The 26,289-nt window shown below is 39.3% G+C and overlaps 1 protein-coding gene across 1 annotated transcript in view; it reads right to left on the bottom strand.

Annotated features, from left to right (window-relative positions):
- Positions 1–305: 305 nt before the first annotated feature.
- ALDH1A1 (aldehyde dehydrogenase 1 family member A1) overlaps positions 306–26,289 on the bottom strand; it is a 48,557-nt gene continuing 22,573 nt past the window's right edge. The window contains exons 4-13 of the mRNA XM_039543910.1: positions 22,889–23,018; positions 21,766–21,827; positions 20,374–20,502; positions 17,209–17,322; positions 14,517–14,619; positions 13,609–13,793; positions 6,807–6,971; positions 5,054–5,211; positions 3,509–3,583; positions 306–881 (exon numbers count right to left, since the gene is read on the bottom strand). Of these exons, the coding sequence (XP_039399844.1) occupies positions 809–881; positions 3,509–3,583; positions 5,054–5,211; positions 6,807–6,971; positions 13,609–13,793; positions 14,517–14,619; positions 17,209–17,322; positions 20,374–20,502; positions 21,766–21,827; positions 22,889–23,018 (1,194 nt within the window). The 3' untranslated portion in view covers positions 306–808. The remainder of the gene's footprint in view (positions 882–3,508; positions 3,584–5,053; positions 5,212–6,806; positions 6,972–13,608; positions 13,794–14,516; positions 14,620–17,208; positions 17,323–20,373; positions 20,503–21,765; positions 21,828–22,888; positions 23,019–26,289) is intronic.

Below are 26,289 nucleotides of genomic sequence, written 5' to 3' on the forward strand. Positions count from 1 at the left end.
TTAGAGCTAGTTTGAGTATGTCACCTCATGTTGCAATTTACACCTCCACTTCTAAGTGTAGACATACCCTAAATGCTGGACTTCGATTATCCTGGTCTCTGTGCACCTATGTATTTGTTACAGTTTTCTTCTATAAGCAACATTGTCAAAGAATTAGGCAGTTTAGCTTTCCTAGAGCCAACTTAATATACTTATGACTTAAGCACATTTGGTTGAGAGTACTGCTATTCTGTAGCATCCAAAGTGTACTGTACAGTGCTCAGTGAAAACTATTGCCATTTGAAATGTCAGTAAAAGAAACAATATTAGATTTGAAAGTAGATTTTAATAAGGTTTACATCCAGATTACATGTGTGGAGTACTTAACATGATGAACAAATTCAGCATTCTTAGAAATGGATCCAGAACAAATCTATGATTTTCCAAAGAGACAGAGAAGAATATCGATTTGATAGTAATTTCTAAGTGCTTTTGCTAAGGTCCTGAAATGTAAAGCCAGCTTGCCATCTAATATTTAGAATAGCACATTAAATCAAACTGCACAAGCTGTACGTATTGGAAAAAAAAGACATTTTCATAGCACTACAGATATCTCTCACTGAAAAAATAGTCCTTTTTCAATAAGAATTTCCCTTTCTCAGTTAATTACATGTAAAGTTTCTACATTAATCTTGATCATGTTAATGTAAGCAAATTCCTTGTTTGCAAGTTAATGAATAATTTGGGATGTAAAAATTTTCACAACACAATTAACCTTTGCAGATTTGCTTAGCATTTTGAAGATGCTAAATTCCGCCCTGAAGCAACATTATGAATTCTTCTGTGGAATTTTGATCGTGACAGTCTTAACTTCTGTATATTCGTGAATGCCATATTCTCCCCTAGATAAACGAGAAACAACAATAGCACTCGCTGCAATGCTGATCATATTAGTGATGTCTCAGAATGGATCTGCTATAGCACTGTGCAACTGGCCACATTTTCTTGGCCTCCTTGGAAGTTTTCAGTATAGCTAGGCTTCTGCTGGATGCTATTTTCAACAGAAAAGCAATTGCTTCCCAGGAAAAAATGTGTCAAAGGACTTCCATTTTGGTATGAAACAATGTTACTAAAGAAATTTAGCACATCATTAAACTGCATTTCTGAGCCCCAAATCAGGAACTTGTCACAGCATACACCCACATGCTTACAGAGTTACCTTGCAGGGCCTTCCTCAGTTATCTGAATTTTCCTAAGATTCTTATTCTTGGGTGAATGAAACACATAATTAAACCATTATGGGAACTTTTAGTTAGTGAAGAAACTGTATACAACATTATGTTTAAATATTGTTCAGGCTTTGACATAAACCAACAGAAGTCAGGAAACAAAGTTAAATCAGACTGACCCTTAACCTATCATGGTGGCACATTGTGAAATCAGGATGGCCTGTATATGCTTTAATTTCAAATTTCCTAGATGTTTTACATTTTATGCCACACTGTCTAGATAAATTGATTGATTGTACAGCATATTAAGCTAGACCTTGCTACAATCTAATTATATCTTGGCTCCTATAACCATACTATTAAGTATGCATATGAGAAAAGCTAAGATTTATCAACTATCAGGACCCTACACTGAGAAATCCTTTACTGAGATTACTTTCACAAGGCATCTTGGCCATTCATAGCATTCATTTATTTACTTTAACAGCCAAATTGTATAACCTTCACTGTAATGGTTACCCACTAAGTTTTCTTTTAGCTTTAGTTCTAGATATAGCCTGACACATTTACTTTTTTGTTCTCTGTGTTATTTATCACACATTTGCTTGTTTGTGTGTCCGCTCCTTGAAAATGTTTTTGCCAAATGTTGTGTATAGAAATGTAACATAAAATTGTATTCCTTTCCATATGACTTTTCTCCATAAATTCTCATTCTCTCTCTCTCTCGTTTGGCTTACTTATGACTCAGATTCCTACGTTAGACACCCAAGCCAATGGAAATGTTGCCTCCTGTTTATCCTTTTATGTCACTCCATTAACTTTCATGATGCACTCCTACACAACATGAGGGAGGAGATTTTCAAAGGCACTAATGGGAATTAGGTGCTCAACTTCCTTAAAAACCCTTACTATAGAGAATACCAGTGTTTACATTATTTTTGTACAATTTCCAGTGGTGAGATCTTTCTCTAATAACTGTATGTATCTCCTGATTTCTGGAAGGGAAAAAAAGAGTGGTTTCTAAAGACAGTGGTTCAGAAATGGCTGCCTCAGGTATTTGACACATACCAGATTTAAAACAGTCTTTAAGCAATAGCTTAAATCATCATTTGTTCACTTTGGGTGGGATTTTCAAAAGGGCCTAGCTTTGGCCTAGCTGTTCCATTCAAAATTAATGGGAGTTTTGCCAAAAGAAGCAGATTGAGGCCAATACTGAGTGCTTTTGAAAAACCCTACTCGTTATCTCTAGAACGAGAGCATTAACTCAGATGCAGTACACCTGTACGTATGTTGTTATCAAATTAATTCTGTTATTCAATGCAAGTATCTATCATGAGACTTAATGAAAGGGAAAATATTTATTGTTTTGGCTTTACCCTTCAGTTAACAAATTAATGTAGATGGAACATTGCTGCTGTGATATATTGGTGTTCTTTAGAAACTTGCAAATGGCTGCTCTCAATGTATGTTCTGAAAATCAGAAGGCATAATGCTATTTAATGCCACAGGCTTACATGATGTCAGGTGTTTCATGATATTATTCATTACATGACTCATCACATCTGCAAATATTACAAGTAGGGATGAGTGAGCTGGCTCAGATAAACCAACAAGTGATCCAAAAGGAATATGAACCAAACTTCAGTGATTCAAAAGAGTTTGGTTTGCTTTTAATTTGTATGTACCTTTCCACTTTGTGGTTTGGGTCAAAAACAGAGGTAGAAGGACTGAAAGACTGTGAAAGGTTATTTCTGTGGCTACTTTTGAGTAAAGTGGAACCGGGAAGCAATTTTAAAATGTTGTTGCTACAAGCCTGCAAACCTGGAAATGTTCATCTAAACTAAAATGAACCTCCAAAACTTTTGAAATGTGTGCCTCACTAGTTACAATATGCAGGATGGGTTGAATTTTCAAAAACTGAGCACCCAAAGTGGAATCCACAAATTATACATGAGCATTCAGGTAACTGTATGAAAACATTCCTGTGTGCACGCAAAATGGAAATCTGCACCCACAAATACCAATTTTGCATGTACACGTGAGCCCTTATACCTCACCACAAGTGCCCATTCTTTGAGACACTGGCTACCGTGTCAATAATTTAATTACTGACATTTATGAAATGATTTGCCTGATGCTATATGTAATAACAGGAAAGCTCTGAACTATATGACACTACAGACCCTAGGTAAAGCGTTCTAGTGAGAAATGGTAAAAGTGGTCCCCCAAAGTTGAGTTTTGGAATTCCTGCGAATGTCATGTAGCTAAACCCCAGTGTACAGATCTGAAGCATTACTTACAGTTCTCGTCCATTTCCTGACATTTTAAATCCTCCAAAAGGACACTGAGCAGACACTGCACTATAGCAGTTAACCCTGAAAAAGAAAGATGATTTTACACATCATGGGCCAGATTCTCAGCTGGTGAACATCAGTATAGTGCCTTTGATTTCAGTAGAGCTATGGTGATTTCTACCAGCTGAAGATCTTAAATATACTTACCAGGTATGTCGTTCATAGTTCAGTGAAACGGTAATACTTGCATTTACAGTAGTAGACACTGGATTTGTACTATAAATTTAGGGTCTTCAAGGGATAATGATGATTTTATATTTGTAACTGACAACTATAACAAATCTCCCTCCTATTGAAAATCTGTGAAGTTCTGGCACCATTTTTCAGAGCCCAAGGAACAGTCAGGTTTATTCTCAGAAACAAAATCTAGGGTCATTTCACTATTCACTCAGGATATTCTGTTGGATTCTGCATGACAGTTCCACTACACTATATTATTTGCTGTTGAGGACAAGAAGCCTCAGTAGAAGTGTAATTACCTATGGCAAAAATTGTAAATAGGGCTGAAAACTAGCAGAATTAATAGTGTGGGCAGAGGCAGCCTTCTACTGGTTCAATTGATTAGTTGACTCAGTCCTCCAGGATTTTCAACTGAGAGATTCTTCATTTCTACATTGTCTAATTCCCTTCTCTTTCACTGCCAGGTCCCACTGACTTCAACACTGGCAAGTGAGGATTAGGAAGAAAACAGAGATTTCAACAGAGAACAACATTTATTTGAGACAAGAATTTTTTTTTAAAATTAGTCTCTTTAAATGTTTTTTGTTATTGACTACTGGGATGCTTCACATTGGTTCTCTCTCTAAAGGGTTTATATAATTTTAAATAATCTAAAGAAAAATACTTACTCTTGAATCAAAACCCTAAAATTACATTTGTAAGAAGGTGCATTTGTTTGGGTTACCAGTAACCATACATTAGTCACAAAAGAATACAAATCTAATCGGACAAGGGACTGGTGCTAATTGTGTGGTGTTTAAGATCTAACACAAAATAAGGCCAAGCTTTGGGTCCTTGAAAAATCTGTCTACCCCTTTCACTATCTTGTGCCACTTTACTGGTGCACCAGGGCCACTCTCAATGTGGAGAACTGCATTATTTGAGTCTTTCTCTCCATTCAGCTCATCCCCAGGGTGCCACTCCACCAAAGTTGATGTCTGAAGCATTTTAAGAGAATGGGCTTTTTAAGGTAACGTGGGAAACTGAGTTTTATGAACTGAGTTTATATTGTGCGACCACAGTATTGTGTATGGAGAGTTCATCAAGTCACCTGGACTTTCTAACTGGCAGATTCATGAGAAATACTACATAATAGCAAATGAGGTATTGGAGGGCAAGGGGATGGAATCTGCCTCCCTAGAGACCAGAAAGGTTTAGAAGAAAAACATATAGTAAGTCACACAATAAAGTGTTGTTGAAATGGCCTCCTATTTCAGCAGAGGCTACTTATAAATATTATCAATGAGGGATAATTAAATCATTGTTACATACCATACTGTTCCAGCCTGAAGAGCAGTTGCAAATGTCAATGCTTTATCAAGGTCTTTGGTAAAAACTGCTGCTGCTAACCCATAGTGAGTATTGTTTGCCCTCTTGATAACTTCATCTACAGTTTTAAACTTCATGATTTGCTGCACTGGCCCAAAAATCTATTTCAGATCAAAAAATAAATAAATAAATAAATAAAAGTGGTTAAAATCTGTGGAAACGTCAGCAGGGTTTACTGTTTGAAATAATTTATTTCAAAAGTATTTATTTCTGTCAGATGAGTCTTATTCCTATGTTATTAGTCAAATCAAGAAAATAGACTTTAGGGCATGATAACTAAATGCTCAGTACTATCCTAAGTGTAAGTGAAGTTAGAATAATATGGAGTCTACAATTAATTAAAGTAAGATGATTGTAAACAAGAAAATAATTAAAGAGAAACAGAAGATCATTTAATACCTAACATGAAGTTACAGGATGTTACCAGATCTGTTCAGTGTTCCACTGATCTCTTAAATTACTTATTTTTTTTGTCAACTCCATTTTTTAAATTGAAAAAGACATTCAACTTTTCCTCTCATAAACTTTGTCTTAGCGTTTTATCTCCACAAGTGCCTGTGCAACTAAACAGGCAAGCCAAGTAAAATAACTAATTCTACTCTCCTTCTGGGTGTTACCTATTACACTGGAAAATATTCCATTAGACTCAGCTCTTCTTCTGTTATTGGGCAATTCATTTAGCTCTGTGTTCTCAGCCAGAAATTGCAATGCTGCCTCATTCAGTACTTCTGTAACTAGGGATAGAAGAATAGTACCACATAGGCTCAGTCTTGCTCCCACTGAAATGAATGGGAGATTTGTGCATAACTTTACTAGACGCAGCAGCTAGTCCTAATTTTGCAACTAAGGCTATATGAATTGGTTTGGATAAAAGAAGCAGGCACCTGAACATCCTCCCCCCACCCCCAAATTAAAATTGAAAGTCAACCTCTGAGGTTCAAAATTGTAAATTAAACTTTAACATTTTTAAATTGTCTCTGCCCATCCTGGTTTCATCTAGATCAGTGCAGATAACAGAGAGGCTATTCTTGCGGGAGTGATGCCCTACCGGAAACCAGTAAAACTGGTGAGGAAGTATGTTTCTGTGAGACTTCCCATCTGACTTCTAGACAAAACAAACAAACAAAGCTACCAAAACAGCTTTCAAATCTATTTGACTGAGAGGTGATTTTTAAACCACTCTCTTGTTGCTCCTGACCCCTCAGGATTCATTCTAGAGGCACCAGGGCTTTTTTATTCCCTTTACGTTAATCTGTTGACAGCCAAATTGTGAACCCATGGGGGAGCAGCTACTCAACAGAATAGTTCCACGGAAGTCAGTGGGACTACTGCAGCAAATAGCTGCCCCTCAAGGCGTTCACAAGCTGTCCCTGAAAGATTTGTTTTCTCTGTTATGTGTTACCCTAGCTCTGGCAGCAACTAACAATTCCAACCACTGTACCTGTTGTCTCATATAGACTCTAACTGGAACCTTTTTTAGCCAGGCAGATTATTCTCCTTTTCCAGCACATTTCATTGAGTTGACTAAGCTAATGTAAGTAACTAAGAAAGAGATTCTAAACTGAACCACCCTAGAATGAAAAGATTTATTGCGAAAAATTTTATCTACCAAATTGACCTTTTAAGTGGATATTTTGTACAGACATTTAAGCAGAGAACTGCGTGTGAAAGTACAGACTGTCATGAATTTATTTACCTCTTCTTTGGCGATGCGCATATCATCTGTAACATTAGAGAAAACCGTGGGCTGGATGAAGTAACCTTTGTCTCCCCATGGACCTCCTCCACATTCCAGTTTGGCTCCTTCTTTTTTCCCACTCTCAATTAGGTCAAGGATTTTACGAAACTGCTCCTTATTAATCTAAATGAAAATATATTGCAGGAGAGATAAAAGTAGCATGTACTGATAGCAATCCCTTCCCAACCTATTAATCGCTCCTTAACAATGCTGTAGCTTCATTAAATCTTACATGTTGAAATGAAACAGCTGGAAAGACCCATAAATTTTTTTTGTCTTTAAAGTCTCAAAACTTTACAGTTTTTTTCCATATACCGGTATATGTGTGGAGTATTTAACATGATGAACAAATTCAGCATTCTTAGAAATGTATCCAGAACATATACCGGTATATCAGTAATTAGAAATATAAGCATAGTACAAAGGGTTAAATGTTCTAAATGAGCTGATATTCTAGTTGCATAAAAAAAATAAAGATTCTCCTCTATAAAATACATTAATTGCAGACTTTTTTCTGTACTCTGAAATCTGTGGAATTACTATTGGCCCATGCAAGTGGGCATCACTGAGACTGATCCTGCAGTCCTAATACAGGGCCCAATCTAGCACCCACTGACGTCAGCGAGATTGTTTGGGATCAAGCCTTCCCAAGAATTGCTGGACTGGTCACATTCTTCTACTAACACCAGTAGAGGGGGAAAACACAGCAGAATTTGAATTCCGTACTATTTCATTTTGTTCTATCACTGGAAGTTGCTGGAATACAGAATAATTGTTGGCATTGAGCTTGAATGGCAGTTTATCGTGTTACACCAAAATCAAAAAACAAATGCAAGCAACGCCAAGCATATATCAGCTTGGCAGGTCCATCAGAGCGAGATGTGGAAGGAGCAGGCATTTACAATGGGAATGCAACTGAGACAAGCCATTCCCAACAAAATGGCAAAGTTGATAACAGAAAATAGAGTTGTACCATGTTAGAAAGTTATTATTGTAGCAGCAAAATAAACACACTATTGTACAAAATTTTCCTACAGACAGGAATGGACAAGTAACTCTGTATAAGTTTCAAAATATAAGACCAACAACACAACTTGTTTCTTATAGGTGAGAACCTTCCGATCTTGTCCGTTTTCTCTGAGATCTTTTTTCTGCATGTTTTTGAAGTTCAGCCCTATATGAAGACAATGAGAGACTACTCCCATGAGTACAGTTACCCCTATCCATTAGTGTGGATAGGGTCCTTACTCTGGACAGCACAACACTCAAGGTGAAATCCTGGTCCCAATGAAGTTAGTGGCAAAACTCCCATTGATTAAGTTCAGTTAGGCACACTATGTTTACTTTTGCCCAGCATTTATCAGCATTCTTATTGAGCAGTTTTGTCCATTATTATATCATTTTGCTGGCGGGTGGGCGGAGGGAGTTCTATCTTCTTGCTTAAGATGACACACACAGTACTTTAGAGAGACAAGGTGAAAACTAAACTCTTGCTACAGAATTTGACTTCAAGCCAAATCTCATTGTAATACTCACATGATTTGTCCAGTTCTTAAAATTGTCAACTGCTAAAACCATTGTTTACAGTTGTGTTTTAAAACCTTACTGGGAGAGTTTCTATGTAAACTCTTACTTAGTTGAGTAATAAGTAAACTCTTTAGCTAATAAAGTATACACAGAAAGCTTTATCTGGGAAGCAGTTTTTCTTCTTTTTTCATTCTTTGCGGTCTCGTATCACCATGGATGTTTTGCACCTCATCCCTTTTCCACACAGTAGAGAAGGGGACCGGAGAGTTGACTAAGCAAACAGAAGGACAAAGCAGGAAGCCAAACACTTCAGCTGAATCAGCTCTAGTATTATCACACTCATTCCCATCAAACAGTATTTTTAAAAGGCTTTGGAGAACCCTGGGTCAGTTCAGTCTATTTTGTAAGGTTCCAACCTACCCAATGGTTCAACAAAAGCTACAAGAAAAGCTGGAAAATATTTATGAGGATTGAAGTCTAACAGTTTTCCCACCTTGGCCACCCACTATACTTTTAAGCAATTGCCTTATTGTACACAATAGATATATAAGGTTACTGTTATCCTCATGGGCAAAATATCTTTGATATGTGCAACATCATGAAGAATAAAAAATATTGAATTGAAATAGCTGGCAGTTGTGTCCACTTTCCAAATTAACTCTTTGGGGACTACAGTTATAATGTAAACTAGATTGTAAGCTGTTTAGGAAAGACTCTGTTTCATACTATTTGTTTGGACAGCAACCAGCACAATGGAGCCTTAATCTGATGGAGGCCTCTGGGCCCTATAGTAATACCCAAATAAAAATAAGTGATGATAATGTGTGAGTCAATGTGCATGTACATATGAATGAATATGTGATGATATAGTGTGCTCCCATGAGTACCACTGTGCAGGACCTCCCAAAATAACATCAAGTGTCACAATAGAAATAAAAGTGTCATGACCAGGTCCTTCCAGCGTAAGAGACAGGTTTCACTGAGAAGCTGGGAAGCTCCGCTTCCGCATGGAATAAAGCTCTCACTCTTAGCCCTACATGGCTGTTTGATAACACTCTTGGAAATGATAAGACTTTTGCACACAGAATCTCAGACAGAAATCTTGCCAATCCTGGGAATTGGGTTAAAGAGGGAACATTTCTCTAGCAGGTCAATTAAAAAAATAAAATAAAATGAACCTGTGTCTCCTACATGTTAGAGTTTGGCTGGAGACACCGATGGTCTACATTCTGATTGGGTCCTTTTAATGACATCACACCTGCACACAAATCTCCAGTGGAGTCCAGTGGGACCAAGATTTTCCAAACTGGGCCCCTCATACACCAAAATAAGTGGCCTATATGGGAGCTGCTGGGTGCTCAGAACTTTTCAAAGTTAGGCCTCTTAGGGTACCTCAAAATGGACATACAAACTTTAAGCACCCCCCACTTTGCAAAATCTTGGTCCTGGTACCTCAATAATGTAAAGAACAAAACACACACATCCCATGCTCATTATATTTAATGGATATGGGGGAGGAGAAACAAGAAAAATAAAAGCAGTGTGAGAGGATGAAGAGAGGCAGCTAGAGTAGGAGGGAAATGGGCAGAACTAAAAGTGAGAATTTTAAGCTACCTCCAAAGTGCACAGCTACTCTTTCAACTCCAGGGTCTGGCCCACCCGTCACTTTTAACTCACTTTCCAATATAAAAAATGTCAATATTTCAATTGGAGCTCTTGGTGAGTTGAAAGAAGCAGCTGCGTCACAAACTGCTGCTGCCTTTTGGACTCCGAAGAGGTCTAAAATAGTTCAAGGAACTTACAGAAAAAAGGGAAGGGTCTGAAATAATTATTAAACAATACTGTTGTTACTGTCTTGAATGTGTGTAACTGTTGTTCACCATGTTCAGCTGAATCCAGTCCATCCCTTTTTCAGTTCAGTTTTGGAAAACAGTGTAAGCAATAGTATAGCATACTGATTCTGGGGATAAAAGCTCTGCTGGCCTGGGAGGAAGATAAGGGGTGATGGTGAGCTAAGAATGAAAATGAGGGCCAGGGATATGGTGGGAGTGGGAAGAAAAGGGTTTTTTATTTTCCTTTTAAACCTCTTCAGAAATGTACCTTTCAGCAGTTTCACCAGTACTTTTGATTGTCGTAGGTTTGTTTTCCTCTTTTATATCAAGCAGGAGCACTTAATTTTAAACTCAGTACAGCAACAATAACATGAGGGTGGCTTTGTGTTAGCTCAGTATTAATCACACACTAGACTAAGAAACACACACCTTAATTCTCTGAAGTTCATTGTTATGAACACCACGTTCCTTGGCCTTGGTGTTTATTCAACCCAGGATATCGTTGTTACTTCACTAACAGGACACACCTTTCAAACTCCCCAGCTAGGATGGTTTTGGATGTATTTTTCCATCTTTTGGGATGTCTTTGATTATTCCAAGTGTCAGTACAGTTGCCAGGAAGAGGAACATTTTATAATCATTAATTTTGGGGAGTTTTCTTTGCTCAGCTCTAGCTTTATCATCTCTGAGGGCTTGGCTACACTTACAAATTTGCAGCGCTGCAGCAGGGTGTGAAAACACACCCTCTGCAGCGCTGCAAATTGCGGCGCACAAAGCGCCAGTGTAGTCAAAGCCCCAGCGCTGGGAGCCGCGCTCCCAGCGCTGTCCGTTATTCCCCACAGGGAGGTGGAGTACGGACAGCGCTGGGAGAGTTTTCTCCCAGCGCTGGCGCTTTGACTACACTTAGCGCTTCAAAGCGCTGCCGGGGCAGCGCTTTGAAGTTTAAGTGTAGCCATAGCCTAAGAAGATACTTTTATTCTATAAGTAACCGAAAAAGAATCTTATCAGTTGCATAATGTTATATTTTAAAATATGCTTAATTGGATATTTATGTAACAGGCTAAGGTTCTGCAGAGCAAATTGGGTCACCACCAAATTGTGATACAATGTGTTTAAAATTTGCAATATTTTGGGGAGCAGCACTGGAAGCACAAGAGCCTTGGAGGAGTGGGAAAAATATCAGTAACTTTGACTTCTGCACAGCTGTTCACTTATAATACAGTGGTAGTACTTGAATATATTATTGTTAGAGGTATCTGATTAGTATATATAAGTAATAATTTGAACTTCTACAATGGCCTTCATCTGAGTTTTCTCAAAGCACTTTGGCGGGGAGGTAGGGATTATAGTATTATCCCTATTCTATAGAAGAGGGAACTGAGACAAGGAGGTGAAGTATGTTGCCCAAGAACTTTTAGTTAAAGATAGTAAGGCATAAAATGCCGGTCTCCTGGTATGTAATCCTCTCCAGGACTCTAATTTGTGATGTTGCACCCCATAATGCTTTATGGAAATATGCTTATGAATGTAAATATGACATAACTGGAATATGATATATGCTACATATGTCAAGTAACATATCTCTGCAAAGGCTATGATCTACTGAATATATTCATCCTATTTATATGCATGTATCATTTTTGTATTCAAAGTTATGAAATTGGCTGTGTATTTGCTTGATTTTCGGTAGCCTTAGTAAGGCATTTGGTCAGCTTCTTTAGAAAGGAATTTGCAAGTTAAGTGCCCAGTCAAGAAACACTTAATGGACAATAGACCTAGGAAGACTCCAATCCACATAAAAAGTCTACCTGGGGACTTTCAAGATAGCATGTAAGCAATGGCTGCCACCTGTAAAGTTCTGAGTCATGCATGGACATGTGACTTGCATGTGACTCCAAAACGCCACTTTGCAGCTGGATTCTGCATAGGAGAGAGGAAGGGGTCTCCACCCACAGCAGAAAGTCTATTTAAGCCCCTGGGAGACCCCTCCATTTTGTCTTCAGCTGGCTCAAGAGAGAGAGAGCCTCTCCACCCCCAAAGGATACCTGAAAGAAACTGGAACAAAGGACAGTAACCACAGGGGTGTGACTGATTGCTGGACCCAGACTAGAAGGAGGCTAGTCTGAAAAAGAAACTTATTGGAACATCTCTGAGGGTGAGATTTCATCTGTAATCACTTTCTTACTGTATTAGGTTTAGACTTGCGTGTTTTATTTTATTTTGTTCGGTAATTTACTTTGTTTTGTCTGTTATTATTTGGAACAACTTAAATCCTATTTTTTGTATTTAATAAAATCACTTTTTACTTATTAATTAACCCAGAGTATGTATTAATACCTGGGGGGGGGAAACTGTGCATATCTCTCTATCAGTGTTATAGAGGGTGAACAATTTATGAGTTTACCCTGCATATGCTTTATAGAGGGTAAAACAAATTTATTTGGGGTTTGGACCCCATTGGGAGCTGGGTATCTGAGTGCTGGAGACAGGAGAACTTCTTAAGCTGTTTTCAGTTATGCCTGCAGCTTGTGGGAGACGTTGTTCAGACCTGGGTCTGGGTTTGTAGCAGGCTAGCGTGTCTGGCTCAAACCAGGCAGAGCACTGAAGTCCCAAGCTGCCAGGGAAAATGGGCTTAGAGGTAGTCTTAGCACATCGGTTGGCAGTCTCAAGGAGGTTTCTGTGATCCAACCCATCACAGTAATTAACAATAGAATATATTTTACAGTGTGGTGCCTGTCACAGAGGCCCACTCACTCCAGGAACCACAGCCTCCTCTTTGTGACTCAGCCCTCCGGTCAGGTCACTATGAGTGTTTCCCCTTCCGGGGCAGGGTGGAAGGGTGAAACAAAGACTTTCCAGAACAAATTGTCCCAGGCAGTTCACTGGCCTCTGCCTGGCCTGTGCCACGTCCACAATGGCTGGTAGGGGAAACCGGGTTCACTCTCTACTCCGGGTTCCAGCGCAGGGCCCCTCTAAACAGCAGCCAAGGTCTACACTCCTGTTCTTTGCTGCTTTTCCTCTGAGACGTCTCCTGTCTTCCTGGCTTCCCCCCTCTTTGGGTTTGCCAGCCTCCCAACACTCCTCCCAGGGAATAACTGTGGACTATCCTCTATAGTCCTAACATACCTCTATTCTCCCAAGGAGTGACTGCAGCCTACTTCCCTACAGCCTCTTTCTGTTGCCAACTACCCGGCTTTATTCAGGCCCCTCCTGTTCCTATCCAGTTGAGCCTCATAGCTGATTAATCACTCCCTGCTCCCTGGCTGCTCCTCCAGGTGCTGCCTATAGGTTAATTGGGCCTAATATACCCTCTCAGGGCCAGTATGGGGAGTACACCCCATCCCAGTGCCTCTTTGCCATTGCATTACAGGACCATAAAATGTTAGATAAGTATAACCTACCTGGGGACCTTGATTTACACCACAAGACAGAGGATCACCAAGGGTAATTTTCTTAGCTCGCTCAACGCTCCTGCGGACAAATTCTTCATAAATAGGTTCTTCCACAAAAATCCTAGAGCCTGCTATGCAGCATTGACCCTGATGGTAGAACAGACCAACGTGTGCAAGTTCCACAGCATTGTCCACTGCAATGAAATGAATATTTAATCAAGTCTCATTTCTTTACCATCTCTACATATACTGGTTTTGAATGCTCAGAACATGTGGAAAAGCTGCCTTGCCTCCCTTTGTCATGCCACCTCATTTGTAAAATTTTCCATTATGTGGTCTTTTAAGGCACAGATGATCACCTGCTTACATATATCCAACGCTACTATTCAAAAGACAGCTAAATATGATATACTTAGATAAGTGCACCTTTGAGTACATGGTACAGAATTTTCATTCCACATTTTCTCATGATGCTGGGTCAACAGTGCCAAAAGGAGGATTCATTTGTGGTAGCTGAAAATGATCAGCTTTCAGATATCCATCTGCCTGAATTAGCAGCACTCTTGCCATTGGTCCAGAATCTTACGGATTCGTGTCCCACAACTGAAGTTAGTTTTGTACCCAAAGGTGATACTACCACACAATACTAAGGGCTGACACACTGACAAAAGTTCTGTCCTTCCATGAATATCAGACCAAGGTCCTTTTTTCCAATTTTTAAGTGAAAATTAAGTTAAAGGTCCTGAGGCATGACTAGAAAAGAATGAAAGATCCCATATGGGTACTGGACAAATGCAAAATGTGGTACGCATAGAAAAGAAATAAAACAAAAGTGATTTAGATACATTTGTCTAAGACCAAGAAGCAAAAGAGGAAGGTAGCTATAACAGGAAAAAAAGATAAATAGAACTACTAACAATCTGCATCTGCAAATATGATATTAGGACTTTTCCCTCCAAGTTCCAATGTAACCCTCTTCAGATTACTCTTTCCAGCAGCTTCTTTGATCAGTTTGCCAACCTAAAATGTAGCACAAAAGAGAATTTCATCTAAACATTTTCATAACAAAACACATACATTTAAAAGTGTTGTTCCATCCCCAGCTCTCACTTTCCCAAAAAAGTGAAGGTCAGGTTAGTAACTGTCCAATACGAGAATCATTAAAAAAAAATTGGGGGGGGGATCAGATGGTGGGATGGATCCCTGAGTTTTATGTCCCCCAGGAATTCCCCCATCATCAAACCAGAGATAAGCCCAGCTCCCACTAATGCATCTTTACAAAAAAGCAAGGGTCTGAGCTAATAGTTGCCCAGTAAGGGCATTATTTAATTATACTTTTTTGTAAAGTGAAGAGTGGGTTATTCTGTGGCTCCCTCATGTGGCACAGCACCTCCCTCACCAATCATGTGCCTGTCTTGGAGCAGCACTGAGCACTAACATTACCCCCACCTCTGTAACACAGGCATTCTGAGGTAGGGGGCAGGAAAAGCTGCAGCCACAGGGCACCAGGGCTCTGATCTCCCACCTTCTCCCATTCAAGCAGCCTTCCTGTACTCCAGGCAGTGGGAAAGACTTTTGAAGCACCATATGTGGGAGGGGAGCTGTGGAGAGGAGAGCTCTGTCTGCACAGGCATCCCTTCCCTCGTCCAACTTCTACCTCTTCAGCAGGATGAGGTAAGGAGGCCCAGAGGGGACTAGAGAATATGGGAAGGGCAGACACAGCCCATGGCACCATTCTGTTTCCCCTCCACCTATTGCATTATTAAGGGGACTCCCTTGCAAACTGGACTGGAGAAGGTAGGGTGGCGATGCCAGTTTCAGTGTGAGGGATAGAGTGGGTAGAGTCCTGTCGGCTTTCGTTGCAGCTGGATAATTTGGGGGAATTGATAGTGCCTAGATCTTCTTGCTTCCAGGAACAGCTGCTCTTTCTTGCTGATAAGTTACTCTGTGAGGAAAGGAATTGTCATTGATTCCTGGCCTGGCCTCCCATGACTGCAGGGTTTGGGGGCTTCCAAGCCAGCTGTAAGAAGCTCTGGAAAAGCTCCACTTGCTGCAAACTAGCAGCTAATGGGAAGAGTTATGTTGCCAACCCCTTACTGATATCCATTAGGAAGCTCTGTGAGGGTTCTTCTAAGACATAGAGATTCCTGGGAGGAAAAGCAGCTATTGCAGTCAGTGGATATGGACCCTTGTCATATGACAAGCGTGTTAACCTTTGGATGCTACACCCATGATAGGTAAGTATATTCAGTCTCTTACTCACAGTCCTGTGTGGCACACTCTTATAACATTGGTGTTCTTAAACCTCCCACAGAAAACACATACAGTATAATTAAATAATGCCCTTACTGGGCAACTATTAGCTCAGACCCTTACTTTTTTGTAAAGTGAGGAGTGGGGAAATTATCTGCAACCCCTCTTTAAATACTGAATGGAAACATTATCAAATGCACTTTTCTTCTCAATGAAAATTTCCTTTGATATTTGAGTTATTGATGCCATCATTCATTTATGTCATGGTAAAGGCCTAAGCAGGGGCAGGCAACCTATGGCACGCGTGCCGAAGGCAGCATGTGAGCTGATTCCTGGGTCCTGGCCACCAGTTTGGGGGGCTCTGCATTTTAATTTAATTTTAAATTAAGCTTCTTAAACATTTTAAAAACCTTATTTACTTTACATACAACAATAGTTTAGTTACATATTATAGACTTATAGAAAGAGACCTTCTAAAAATGTTAAAATGTATTACTGACATGCAAAACCTTAAATTAGGGTGAATAAATTAAGACTTGGCTCACCACTTCTGAAAGGTTGCCAACCCCTGGCCCGTGGCATTAGTGATCATCTACACTAGTGGTTCTCAAACTTTTGTACTGGTGGCCACTTTCACAAAGCAAGCCTCTGTGTACCACCCCCCGTATAAATTAAAAACACTTTTTTTTATATTTAACACTACTATACATGCTGGAGGTGACGCGGGGTTTGGGGTGGAGGCTGACAGCTCGTGACCCCCCCATGTAATAACCTCACAACCCTCTGAGGAGTCACGACCCTCTGTTTGAGGACCCCTGATTTAAGCAGAGGCCCATCCTGTAAAGACTTATGCATAAGTTTGACTTTACACATGTGAGCAGTCCAATTGACCGTAATAGGATCACTTATGTGCATACATATGCATAAATCTTTGCAAGAGTTGTGTCTAGATTTCAGATGGTTATCCCTACCAAAATGCCATTGTTGAAATTAAATAGTAGAAAGTTCCATTTGTTGCATTCTCAAATTTATAAGACAACCTCACCCCCCCCAAAAAGATTTGAGAATAATATTTTAAAAAAGAAACCTTAAAATAGTACTGCTATGTTAGATCCAATTGTATTTCATTGGATTCCTTTGTCTGAAGAGGCCTTCCTACAGTACAAACATTGTTTAGATAGGTTTGAAGTTTTCAGTAACTAACAAGTCATTACACAGACTTTGTTTAACAAAACAGCAGCCAAAAAAGAAAAAAAGTTAAAATAATTACCTAAAGAAAGCTAGACACTAAATCATTACTGAGAATCAGAGGAGCAGAGCGTTCCAGTTTATAGTTACTTGCATTCAGAATAATACCTGTGTAGAGCCTGTGAAAGACACTTTATCTATGTCCATGTGGTGAGAAATTGCTGCTCCAGCCGTGGGTCCAAAACCTGGCACAATATTCACTACCCCTGGTGGAAATCCAGCCTAAATTGTAAAAACCACCAGAATTATGAGTTAATGATGAAGAATGGACGAGCACTTCTGTTACTCTGATTAAATTGTTTCTGTTCTACAGCTCCCCAATAATTTTTCCCCAACCACCCAATAACTCATTCCCACCCCCAACTCAAATATTTTTCTATTTGAAAGTTCTGTCTTTTTTGCTTTTCTTGCAGACTAGGTATCTTGCTCCAATCCATTGCAGACGTTCTTTTGGAAAAGCAGACTCATTTTCTGTCATTATTTCAATGCTTTTGTCAAATGGTGAAACAGCATTAATTCAATATGCCCCTCCCCAAGTCAGAAAATGTTTAATGATGTGAAAACTGGTTAATATCTTTTTCAGCTTCATTAAGGCTATTCCATTCATTTGACTGCTGATGTAGAGTGAGATTCTGCTCTGGAAAGTGACTGTAAAAATGTCATTGAGGTGTGCCACACGGAATGGCTTGCTTCTTTCCATTGGCACAACCTGAGCTGTAGGTCTTTGGTGGTGGACTGCTAGCAAGGAACTTTCCAATAAAAAGTGGGTGGATCTGGCTTGTGAGGAGGCATGTCCTGTGTACCTAGGAAATGTGCTGTTTAGTCTCCCTTTAAAAGCTTCTGTTCAATGCTGTCCTCCTCCCTGGTGTACAGGTTTTGGCTTGACTCAAACCCATTGTCTCTCAGTGACTCCAGATGAAATTTGCTCAGTTTAGAAACAGAATATGTCTCTCTCTCCTCCCTCCCACCCCAACTGCCCACAACTGCCACCCCAGCAAACTCCCACTAGGGTCTGAAAATCAAATTGGGTTCCTTTCCTGCTCGTGAATCCTCACTGCTAACTTAGACCCAATTGAGGTGCACGGTAAGTGTAGTTAGGGTGGGCCTCAATTTCATAGAATGGGTCTGCAGGGCTGGCAGTTAGCAGAAGATTTTTTTACTTTACATGAAACAAACGTGGCATGGAATCACTGAAGGTAATAAACCTGGATCCCTTGGTTTGTCACTTTAACAGAATCCCTTTTTAAAGTAGAACTGGGACTTTGAAATAAGAAGCCTTTGAGGCACTTAATAGTGCAATATAACTCCCAGACAGACATGTTTAATTAAGAATACCACATAACTGAGACTCATACACATATTGTATATATTTTTAAAAAGTTATTTCATATTCCCTAACATAATAGAATCCAGACCCTAGTTAGCTTCTAGGCCCTGCTACAATATACATATTATATTATATTTGATATTATAATTTAACAACATAACATATATAATATAAGCAGGTTTTTTATTATTTTTTTTAAACTCAGTCTTTTAAAGTGCTCATTAAAGGTTTCAGATTGACGTCATTGGCAACTGAAGTCCTCTGTTTAGCCACAGAATGGGTCTGCAATAATGAAATCTTCTCCATGCTTCCTTAGCTGTGTTTCATCCCTAACCTAAAAGGACCACCGTTGGGCGGGGAGGAATGACAGTGTAGGGTTTATAAATCTATTCTGTCTCTGGTCTCCATAATGAGACTGCCAATGAGGGCATCAGTTAGTGCCAACTGTGACTATGTTGTATTCTGATGTGAACACTTGTCCATGAAGACATGAATTAGGATCACCAATTGGTTTCACATAAAGCAGCTATCAGAGTAACAACTTTTTGCCAGTACTACTAGGCTCAGATTTCAATAGGCGATTCAGATGCAAAAGCAGAGCTGCAATGAATTTTGGGTCACAAATTTGGACTCAGAAACAATTTGACAACTTTGATAAGAATTTGCACATTTTAATGCCCTATAACCTATATAGGAACATCCATCAAAAATATTCAATCCGGATATGTTCAAACTTCAGATATACCTGAGCTTTCAACAGGTGAAATTTGGATAAAGAAAACAGAAACAAAATGAAAAATGATAAAACTTTAATTTTGTAAAATGAAAAAAGTAATTCTACTCCTTTCTGCATAAAAGTGCCATAGTATTTTATCAGTTATACTCTGTTGAACAACCGCACTGAGATTTTGAATACAGTCGACTCCTTATTGCAGGAATGTTAATCTTATATTTAGAGAGAGATGTCACTTCATCAAGGTCAGGATAGAACTAAGTTAATTTCTCTTTTATATTGCTTTTCAATGGAGCCATCACCTTTATTTTTGCTGTTTAAAATGAACAGTTGGAATACTTTGAGCAGTAAAAGCAATTCCTCCAAATTGTATTTTCTAGTAAAGTTTTCCTATGTGACTCACTATGAGCAGCCTTTGGCCCTTTTGTGAATCAATTCCACTTCATCATATTTTTATGTTTGCCCTAAATGTCCTATGGGCTGTATTTGTGATGAGTCATTGTTATGAGGCAGAACACTACAATGTGCTGAGTCAGGGCTGCTAGTACTTGGGGAAGTTACTGACCTGGTGATTATTGACCTTGGTGGCAGTAATCACATCTAGATAAAGTTTTTAGTTTGTTTTTTGACCCTAACGAGAGGCAGTTTAAACATTTCACCACCCTTCTCTGCTTGGTGACACCCAGTAATATTACTTTGAAACCAATGGAATGTTAAGGACTACTGTACTTGGGAATTCAGAAGCACAGGAGGTGTATTATACTTGAACATATTGTACGTGAAGTTTGGCAGCAGTCAAGCAGTCTAATGTTATCCTCATTAATCATAAACCCAGGTGAACAAAATATGTGTACCATAAAATCACCCACACAAACGGATTTGTTACTAAGATAAACTTGATGATAAACTAATCACCACTCATTTCCAAAAGCTTCTTGTTTGCTTTGAATTTTGAAAGGTATGATGCTGTTATAACACAGTCATTTGCCAAGAAATTTAGTTTACTAGATTGCTAATGTGATGGGATTTTTTTTTCAATAGGCTAGATTGTAAAATATGTAAGCTTTTTACCCTTCAGTTGCTTCGGTGGATTGCAGTAAATTCCACAGTACAAGGCTAGATATGCTATTTGCTCTTTTGGCACAGTGCAACCTAGTTCTTATACTGTACTGGCCTCTTCAAAAACTGTAGTAGTCTGCTATGGCAAACTTACCTCTTTAATTAAAGATCCCATGTAAATAGCAGTCAGTGGAGTTTCTTCTGCTGGTTTGACGATCACTGTGTTTCCACAACAAAGGGCAGGAGCGATCTTCCAGACAAACATAACCAAAGGGAAGTTCCACTAAAAGACAGATGAGAAGATGTATCCTATTTCTAATACAACATTGTATTGCATTTGCTTTCCCTTCAACAGACGCATGAACTGTCACATAGGCTGTGCAAAACCCACTGATTTGGGTTTATGCGATTTCAGTGCACTCAAACTGGCAGTCGGAGATCAGACGAGGCTGAAAATATCTAATGCAACTCAAGCAAAGCATGACAAAAGTTGCCAGTTTAGTGATGAAACTGGTGAATCTTGCCATCACTTTCTCCCTCACCTGAATTGGCCTACTGAAGGGGATGGGGTTGTAACTTGCAACCTCTCACCTCCACATGGCTTTGGTGAGTGGTTGATTGGTTCTCTCATTCTCAGGAATCTTCAAGGAGCAGCTGGTTGGCTTGCTCCCCTTGCTGTGCATCTCTGGAGAGTCAACTGATTGGTTTGTTGTCTCACAATCAACAGGAAATAGCTTCAGGATCACTAACAGTCTGTCCCTCCACCCTACAACCTGCTGAAGCTGGTGTTTGAAAAGGTTTACCTTCTACTAGCGTTGGTATGTACTGCTATCATAGGGAATGAACATCATGGGGTACATAAAGAGTCTTTAAATCATCCACACAGCACTGGAGAAACATCTCCTGGTCATGCTGCTGCAGACGATGTAGCTGGGGCCAGGTGGGGCAGCTGTCTGTTCTTTTGAAAATACTTCATCCAGGCAGGAGGCAGTGGGTCTCTGTGCCTGCAGCCAGGGACAGAGGAGGGTACAATGTGCCAACTGGCCATCTCCGAAGATCTGTGAGGGGTGAAGTGGCCAGTGAATACACCAAAAGTTACTTGGAGATTTACAACTTATTATAAGAGATAATGCAGATTGTTTTGTTTACTCCTCGTCTGCCTGTATCCATCTGTTATTTCTTGTCTCATACTTAGATTGGAAGCTCTTTGAGGGCAGGGACTGTCTTTTTGTTCTGTGTTTGTACAACACCTAGCCCAATGGGTCCTCGTCCATGACTAAGACTCCTAGGGAAATAATTTATTTTACATTCTAGACTGTACATATTTTAAACCCCTATACTTTGTGAGGGGTTTACCCTTCATGTGCCAAACTCCTTCTGATTTTAGCACAGCTCCTCTCAGGATCAGGTCCAGAAATGGTCTGGCCTGAGAAGGAAGGTTCTGATGGTTAAAGATCCATACATTCATTCGTGCAGAGATAATTTTGAAAGCAACTCCTTTTAAATAAAAAACTTCCTTTTTTTTTATGTAAAGGCTTCAACTCACAGGAATAATTTGGCCACACACACCAATGGGCTCATGTCTCGTAAATGTGAAAAAGTTTCCATCTAAACAAGAGGGGAAAAAAAAAAGAGTACGCTCAGACAAAAGCTTTTGTGAGAAACAGCTTGAGTATAAAGGAGATAAACTTAGTTACCAAACACAGCTACATACTCTTGTACTTATAAACGATATTTTCAAAATCTTAAGTATTCAACAAAAAATACATCTGGATTCAATCTGGACCTTCCCTACATGCCTCAGTAAAGCAGGCCCACTCAGCATTTTTAATTCCTTCTTCTCCCCCACCCCTTTTTTTGAAAGTGTTTTTTAAAAAAAGTGACTCACAATCCTAGGTGCTTATCAGACATTTTTTAATATTAAATTTTAGCTGACATGAAATCCATTAAGTATAAAATGCCCTTGGTTTCAAATAAACATGTGTTCCAGTAAGCCTAGTATAGAGGTCTGTGTGATGCAAAAATCTCTGAAGTTTGAAATATTTGTCACTCTAGTTTTTCCTAATTCCTCCTTCATTACAAATCTATCTTTCTTAGAGAGAAAGCAGGGCAGTCAAATTCCTTAGAGTTGATAAATGGAAGGGACAACAGAATGGGCTTTGAGCTAAATCAGGTGAATTTCTTCCCTTCCCTTCTTCCAGTCAGACTCTTCCTCATCCACCCTCAAATAATGGAATCAAAGAATAGTAGGGAACCTCACTTTCTTCTGGCTTCGGTCTTAGTCTTTATTGAGCCAAAGTCCTTTTTTAACATCTGGTTTCCAATATTGTTACACTGTTAGGTGTAACCTCTACCACTAATATTGCCCATTTAAAAAAAAACTCTTCATATTTACTTTCACATGTAGAACCTAATATTTCTCTAGTAAATAATTAATATTGTTTAGTTGAATAAATACCAAAAATGTAAATAAGTAAGTTATGTTAACTGTGCCAAATGTGTAAAAAGAGGCATCTGATAAGGCTTAACCAATCCATATTAATGTTTGGCTGAAATCTTTCCCAAGGCAAGATATTTTTCCACATTACAGAATTTTTAGCAGGAGGCAGTTCAAAGGCACACCACACTCATCAGTTCTGGCTTGAAAAGTCTCTCTCAAAACTACTCACCCATTGGAATGGTACGACCTTGAACTTTATCAGCCCAGCCTGCACAGTAGCGCAAAGTTCTAAGGCAGGCTCCTAAATCCATTAAGTAGGCAGCGGAAAAAAGTTTCCCACCATCAATGGCATCCATTGTCTAGAAGAAAACATATCAGCCATGTATTAATAGTGGCAGTTACTTTTTATATCTATCACTTGTTATTGGCTGCCCAAATTATAGATTTGCAGCTCTGGTATATTCACTTTCTAGAAGACAAATCACTTTCTGAAGGAAGCAGAGCCACTGAAAAATCAATTTGGAAATCTGCAAACGAGACTTTTCCCTAGGGTTTTACTCTCAGTGATTTATGCAGATAATTTGATAATGGTGCATTTTAAATGATGCAGGTTCTGGGGGAAAAAACAGATTTCTGTTAACTGAGTAAGTGAAGCTGCTCTAGTTTAGACTGAGTATTCTACTGGTATGTATAAAAAGAGCTACAACCAGAAGCTCCTGGCTCAGATGATACGAATGAATCCATAAATACTGAGCCAGTGGGCGTACTCAGTCTGCACTCTCTGCACCAGCTTATTCAGAGCTGGTTAACCCTTCTCAGTGATGTCCAAGGAATGCAGAGGCTCCCAGCAATGGCAACACCACTCAGGTGTCATTGCAGTAGGATATTGTGGTTCTTCAGTATTGTGGGAGACCTTTCAAGGACCCTCAATGAAAGAGTGAATAATCTGCAAATAATATGAGCAGGGTTCCATTGTGGAGGGCTCCCAGGGCAGAATGGCATCCAAAACCAAACCAAAGTCTCCCAGTCTGCATATGAGAGGCCTGTACACATGAGGAGCCTTTGATGGAGGGCATTTCAGTATGGGAAAATTAACACCTCCTAAACAACGGATTGTCTTTTATTGGCTAGCTACATAGTGGTAAATGAATGAACAAAATCATCTAACTTGGTTTCCACACTCAAGCCCTCCCTCCACCCCTGGCAAATAGCCATCCAAAACATTAACTCTCAGAATGACAAGTTAGTGATTCCAAATCTGTAACTTCCCACTTGATCATGGATGCCCATAATCAGCTCGACATGAGCTGACAGTGCAACACTGTGACCAAAAGGGCTAATGCATAAACAGGGGAATTCTGAGTAGGAGTATAGAGGTTATTTTGCTTCTGTATTTAGGACTGGTGCAATTTCTCTTTGAATACTGTGTCCAGCTCCGGTGTCCACCATTCAAGAAGTATGTTGATAAATTGGAGAGGGTTCAAAGAAGAGACATAAGAATGATTAAAAATCATGCCTTATAGTGATAGACTCAAGGAGCTCAATTTATTTAGCTTAACAAAGAGAATGTTAAGGGATGACTAGATCACAGCGTTTAAGTACCAACATGGAAAACAAATATTTGGTAATGGTCTCCTCAATCTAGCAGAGGAAAGTATAACATGATCCAATGGCTGGAACTTGAAGCTAGACAAATTCAGATAGGAAATAAGGTGTAAATTTTAAGTGTGGGTAATTAGCCATTAGAATAATTTACTAAGGGTCATGGAGAATTCTCCATCATTGATAACTTTTAAATCAAAATTGGATTTTTTTTTAAAGATATGCTCTCGGAATTACTTTTCAGAAGTTCTATAGTTTTTGTTATACAGGAGGTCAGCCCAGAGGTCTTGGAATCTATGAATTTATGAACACTTCCTATCTAAAATGAAAAAGGGATCCAATATCACGTGGAAGGTGTGGGAAATAAAAACAAATTAAGGAAAACAGAGATGCAAAAGAGGTTTTGGTAGGGGAGGGAAGGAGTAATTAGATATTATAGGATCGGCAAGTAAAAAATAACAAATCTGACTGCTTCATCTGTCTTGTGGAAGTAGCTTATTTTCCTTTTCTCTTCAAAGAATCATAGAACTAGAAGGGACCTCAAGAGGTGATCTAGTCCAGTCCCCTGGACTGAAGGCAGGACTAAGTATTATCTAGACCATCCCTGACAGGTGTTTGTCCAACCTGCTCTTAAAAAACCCCAATGATGGAGATTCCTCGCTAGGCAATTTATTCCAGTGCTTAACCAACCTGACAGGAAGTTTTTCCTTATGTCCAACCTAGACCACCCTTGATGCAATTTAAGCCCATTGCTTCTTGTTCTACCCTCAGAGGTTAAGAACAACGTTTTTTTCTCCCTCCTCCTTGTAACAACCTTTTATGTACTTGAAAACTGTTATCATGTCCCCTCTGAGTCTTCTCTTCTCCAGACTAAACAAACCCAATTTTTTCAATCTTCCCTCATAGGGCATGTTTTCTAGATCTTTAATCATTTTTTTTTGCTCTTCTCTGGACTTTCTCCAATTTGTCCACATCTTTCCCGAAATGTGGCTCCCAGAACTGGACACAATACTAATCAGCACAGAGTAGAGCAGAATAATTACTTCTCGTGTCTTGCTTACAACATTCCTGTGAGTACATCCCAGAATGATGTTTGCTTTTTTTGCAACAGTGTTACACTGTTGACTCTTACACCTCCATAGGCTGTACTGTATGGCAAAGATACAAATATCAGTATATGTCATCATTAAAATTGGTATATAAAATCCACATCAAAAGTATGACTCTTATAAAATGGGTAAACCACTAGTTCAAATAGTGGAAGGCTCAAAATGTAGCTGCTTCAGTGTTTCCCAAGACGTGTGACAGCTAGTTCTTCTGTTAGGTCTGACAGGACTAGTTCAGAGTGGGTACTTTGTTGAAGAAAAGTATATGTTCAGATCTGATTTTTGAAAAAGAAACTGCCCAAGACACTAGCAGTTGCCAACTCTCAAGTGTGAGCAAGTGACCACCTATAAATCTTCATGTTTGGGTTTAAAAGCCTTTCGGAATGTAGGCAAGTGTTATTTAAGAAGACTCTATAGCCAGAAAGAAAGGGAAGGGCAAATGGATATTTCTTTGCAGATATTTATGTATTTTTGTAGGCTAAGTATGCTGGTTCTGTTATATTAAATTGTTGGTGCCATCTGCAGCTGCTGGCTGTATAGTTTGAATGCTGTGATTAAATTACTCTGGGTGATGTGTTTAAATCATTGTGTCATCTTGGATGTTAGCTACACTGGATGCTGTGGCTAAATTTCGGGCACCTTTGGCAGCAAAAGACTGTCCCAGCTCAGGATTTTGTGAACAATTACAATACCTGCTGGTTATTTTTTATGTAGCTAACTACTATAAGACCATATCTCTAACAGTGCTTGCAATAGCAAAGTGAACGACTCATTGACAACAACAAAACTGGGTTACAGAGAAAGGTGTAGGTAAATATTTTGGACTGGGTACACAGCTATTTGCAGCACTGATGTAAAATTTTAAAATGCATTAATACAAGCTGTCAGCAATCTGATTGTTAAAATGGTCCAGTAAGGAGCA

Source organism: Mauremys reevesii, linkage group 6 (assembly GCF_016161935.1).
Source record: "Mauremys reevesii isolate NIE-2019 linkage group 6, ASM1616193v1, whole genome shotgun sequence".
In the NCBI taxonomy this organism is placed as follows: Eukaryota; Metazoa; Chordata; order Testudines; family Geoemydidae; genus Mauremys; species Mauremys reevesii.